The sequence below is a fragment of the Papaver somniferum genome, chromosome 3, assembly GCF_003573695.1.
Source record: "Papaver somniferum cultivar HN1 chromosome 3, ASM357369v1, whole genome shotgun sequence".
NCBI lineage: Eukaryota > Viridiplantae > Streptophyta > Magnoliopsida > Ranunculales > Papaveraceae > Papaver > Papaver somniferum.
In genome coordinates this window covers 63,800,543-63,805,216 of record NC_039360.1, presented here as the reverse complement: position 1 = coordinate 63,805,216, position 4,674 = coordinate 63,800,543, and the positions used below count along the sequence as shown (strand labels likewise).

Here is a 4,674-nt window from a genome sequence, read left to right as displayed (position 1 = left end):
CTTCGTGCACTAAGTCTAGAGATTCTTGGGATATCATAGAAATTGCATTCGAATGAGATACCTCAGAGAAAGAAGCTAGGATTCACAACTTAAATTCTGACTGGGAAAATCTTCGTATGGCTAATGAAGATTCGTTTGATGAGTTTAATCAAAAGGTGTCTGGAATTGTTAATGCATGTTTTGCATTAGGGAAGATCATTCCCCGAAAGGACATTCTGATGAAAATTCTCGATCTTTACCAGCAAGATACGAGTCTAAGAAACATGCCATCATGAAAGGGAATAACCTTGAAACTCTTTCCAGAAATACTCTTGTTGGAAAAAAAATCTATAAATCCTGAACAAATTGATTAAGAAGATGAGAATATCCTTAATTGTACTTTGTCACTGTTTATACATCACATAAAAAAAATCTTAGACAGAGAAAAACCAAAAATCGTAAAGATTCATCAATTAAGAATAAGGATGAAAAGACGAGGGTACCCAAATATACCTCAATCTAAAACTTTTCCACCTATAAGTCCTTTCTCCGAAAGTGATTGTCTATGGACTGAGTCGAGACAATACAACGAATCGGTTCACACTTCGTGTGATCGTCTATGGATACAAGATCGAGACAATACGACAACAAGAAAACTTGCATGATTGACTATGGATGCAAGATCAAGACAATACAACAACGAAGTATGATTGCTTGATAATAGGTTCGGACTTAACCAAACACTATAAGATTGCTATCAAGTAATTAGGAATTAACATTTGTGTATTTTACTTCTAATTATAAAAAAACAATTATAATTGCAGAAATAGAAAAGTATAAGACACAATAAGATTTTGTTAACGAGGAAACCGCAAATGCAGAAAAACCCCGGGACCTTGTCCAGAATTGAATACTCTCAGAATTAAGCCGCTATACAAAATATAAACCAACTTCGTATAGTTGAGACCAAGCAACTAAACCTATAGTTCACCTAGTTCCCTCAGTATCCCTGCGCCTCCAACTTACAATAAGTCACGCACTTGGACCAATTCCTTTGGTTCGTATTCCAAACAGTAAAGGAACAAAAAATCTGTTCGGTAACAACTCTTTTCAAACAAGTGATATGAGGTCGATAAAAGGGCTCTTCCGTTTATCCCAATAAACTCCTTTGTCGGGTTCTTAGATCAGTTTATTTAATAATTACCAAAGTAATTGTTTAGATTATGCAATCAATACTATAAATCACAAAGAAATGTATTGATGCCGATCTACTCAACTAATCAATCCAATCTATCAAAAGATAAACCGATTATAGTTGGATCCCAAGCCGATTGTCATATGCCTTCTATTTCCCTAGTTTAATCTCGGTTGCCCCAACATATGATCGTCTTCCCTTATCATTTTATCTTAGTAGTTGTAAAGTGTCGCCTGATCATTTGGCAATTGTTGCCTGTTAGGATTGTGACACGCATCTAGTTTGGATTAGTTAGCAGTAGGGTTTTATCATCCAATCATTGGAGTAGTTAAGCTGTTATGAAACCCTGTTAAGGGTAAGAATGAATTGATTGAGTCTAAGGTTGCTCCGACAGAGTTACCATTTTCGTTAATTATCCGTTCAATTTCTGTTGCTCTCCGTCGAATTTGTTCCAGATCTTACTGAGAACAATACAACTGGCATCAGAGTCGTTCTGTCCTAGCATCATGGTTGCTCAAACTTGCAAGGAGATACAAGAAACCAACAACAGGCAACAAAATGAGATCGATACTTTGCATTCGAAGGTAAACAATCTAGCTCTGCAACTCATTACTATGTCTACCAAAGATGATTTACAGTCGCTGAAGCTAGAGATGAGTACTAATATGCAAACACTCAAGACAGATATTGAAAAGAGTTTTCAATCTCAGTTAGAATTTTTTTTCCTAATCGAGATCTGAACAAAAATCAAAATGAAGCTTCCGGTTCAAATATTGGAGGATTTCATTCTAATTTTCACTCTGGTGGACGAGATTCTAATCAATTTCATCAAATGCCTAAGCTCGATTTTCCTAGATTTGATGGAAATAATCCAAAAAACTAGATCCAGAAGTGTGAATACTACTTCCAGATGCACAATATACAAGAGGTTCACAAGACAAGGATGGCAGCCATACATCTAAATGGTAAAGCAAATAAATGGTATGATAACTTTTGTCTTAATAAACCTGATATTCCATGGCCTTATTTCTGTGATAATGTATGTACAAGATTTGAGAATCCTTCTCAGGATAACATAGTTCGTTTGTTCAATAAGCTTGACCAATTAACCACTGTTGATGCTTATTTTGAAGAATTTGAGTATTACAAGGCTTTATTATTGAGTGTTCACCATGATTTTCCTGAATCATACTTCATTGACAGCTTTATTGGAGGTCTAAAGGAAGAACTTAGAAGTTCAGTTTTAATGTTTGATCCTAAAACACTTCTACATGCTTTTTCACTTGCTAGAATGCAAGAAAAAACCCTTTTGATGCAACAGAAAACACTTAAGCCTACACCAAAAGTTTTCTCTAGCTCATTTTCCACTACTAAACCTTTTCCACCTACCACTTTTTCCCTAAACCTCCTATTGTACCATCCACTTCATCTACTACACATCCTACACCAAAAGCTACTCCAACCTTGCCACTAAAGAGATTAACTCCTGAACAAGTGCAAGACAGGAAGCACAAGGATTATGCTTCAATTGCGATGAAGTTTACAAGAGAGGACATATTTGTAAAAGACAGTATTTATGTGTCATTATAAGGAAGGAAGCTGAGGAGATTTTTTACCAAGAAGGTGAAGCTCCAAATGATACTGATGAGGATCCTTCTTAGAGAGTGATATGGAGATCTCATTACATGCTTTAACTGGTACCATCTCTAGTGACACCATAAGAATCCCTGGTTGTGTCCATAAAAAAGCTATCTCCATTTTAATTGATACTGGTAGTACACACAGTTTTATAGATTCTACTTTGGCTACTAGCTTAAATTGTTTCATTGCTCAAACTGGTAGCTTATTGGTCACAATAGCTAATAGGGATAAAACTGTGAGTTCTGGTATGTGTTCTCAGTTGGACTGGACTATGCAAGGTCACAAGTTCTGTGGTGATTTGAGATTACTTCCTCTTGGAGGATGTGACATAGTTTTGGGAGCAAATTGGTTAAGGAATCTGGATGATGTTCTCTTCAACTTGTCCAAGTTATGCATCACTTTCAAGCACAAGGGTAAGAAGATCACATTAACTGGCATTCATCAAAAGTTTTTACTCAGCATGATGAGTGGTTCTGCAGTTAAGAAGTTTTTACAAAAACACTCTCATGGCATAGTTGGTCAGTTATTCTCCATTTCTAGCTCATCTGTCCAACCAATACCCCCACCACCAATTGCCACCTTACTCAACCAATTTCCTAGTGTTTTTACTGAGCCAAAATCATTACCACCTGAGAGAAACTTAGACCATAAAATCCCTCTCAAGCCACATTCTAAACCAGCGAACCTCAGATCTTACAGATGCCCTTACATTCAAAAGTCAGTTGTGGAGCATCTGGTAAAGGAGATGCTAAACTCAGGCATTATACAACCAAGTCACAGTCCTTTTGCTTCTCCTATTTTGCTTGTCAAGAAAAAAGATAACTCTTGGAGTTTTTGTGTGGATTACAGGAAATTGAATAACCTCACAATTAAGGATAAATTTCCAATACCAATTATTGATGAGCTCTTGGATGAGTTACATGGCTCTCATTTTTTTACCAAAATTGATCTTAAGTCTGGCTACCATCAAATCGGAGTTTCTCCTTCTGATATCCATAAGAATGCATTTAGGACTTATCATGGGCACTTTGAGTTCAAAGTAATGCCATTTGGCCTCACCAATGCACCAGCCACTTTTCAAGCTCTTATGAATGAAATTTTTCAAGACCATCTCAGGAAGTTCATCCTTGTATTTTTTGATGACATATTGGTCTACATCCCTTCTTTGGAGGAGAACTTAATTCACTTAAAGACAACATTGGAGCTACTCAGAACACATCAGTTGGCAGCTAACTTTTCCAAATTCTCTTTTGGCCAACCTGAGATTGAGTATTTGGGACACATCATTAATGGCTATGGAGTTATGCTCTTTTCCACTACTCTTGTTCCTGCTCTACCTGATTTCAGTAAACCATTCATTCTGGAAACTGATGCTTGTGACTTAGGCATTGGAGTTGTACTTATGCAAGAAGGCAGAGCTATTGAATTTTACAGCAAACCACTTGGGCCAAGAGCTGCTGCCTTGTACACTTATGAAAAAGAACTCCTAGCAATTTTCCAAGCAGTCACTAGGTGGAAATAATACTTACAAGGACAACATTTCATTATCAAGACTGACCATCAGAGCATTCACTACTTCTTGGAGCAAAAAATTTCTACAGTCTTGCAGCAAAAATGGCTTATGAAGTTGTTGGGTTTTTACTATGAAATACAGTACAAGAAGGGATCAGAGAACAGAGTGGTTGATGCTCTCTCTAGAAGAGCTCACTCCACTGGTGCATGTTCATCAATTTCTCTATCTCAACTAGCTTGGGCACAAGACATTATTGCTAGCTATGCTGATGATTCTAAGGCTCAAAATCTTATCGCTCAGCTGACCATTGCACCTCACTCTACTCCTAATTATTCTTACATCAATG

The 4,674-nt window shown here is 36.9% G+C and overlaps 1 protein-coding gene across 1 annotated transcript; it reads left to right on the top strand.

The window, feature by feature from the left end:
• The first annotated feature begins 2,843 nt into the window (after positions 1-2,843).
• Positions 2,844-4,337, top strand: LOC113359517. The gene has a single exon (XM_026603134.1). The coding sequence runs from the start codon at positions 2,844-2,846 to the stop codon at positions 4,335-4,337; it is 1,494 nt and encodes a 497-aa protein (XP_026458919.1).
• The last annotated feature ends 337 nt before the right edge of the window (positions 4,338-4,674 follow it).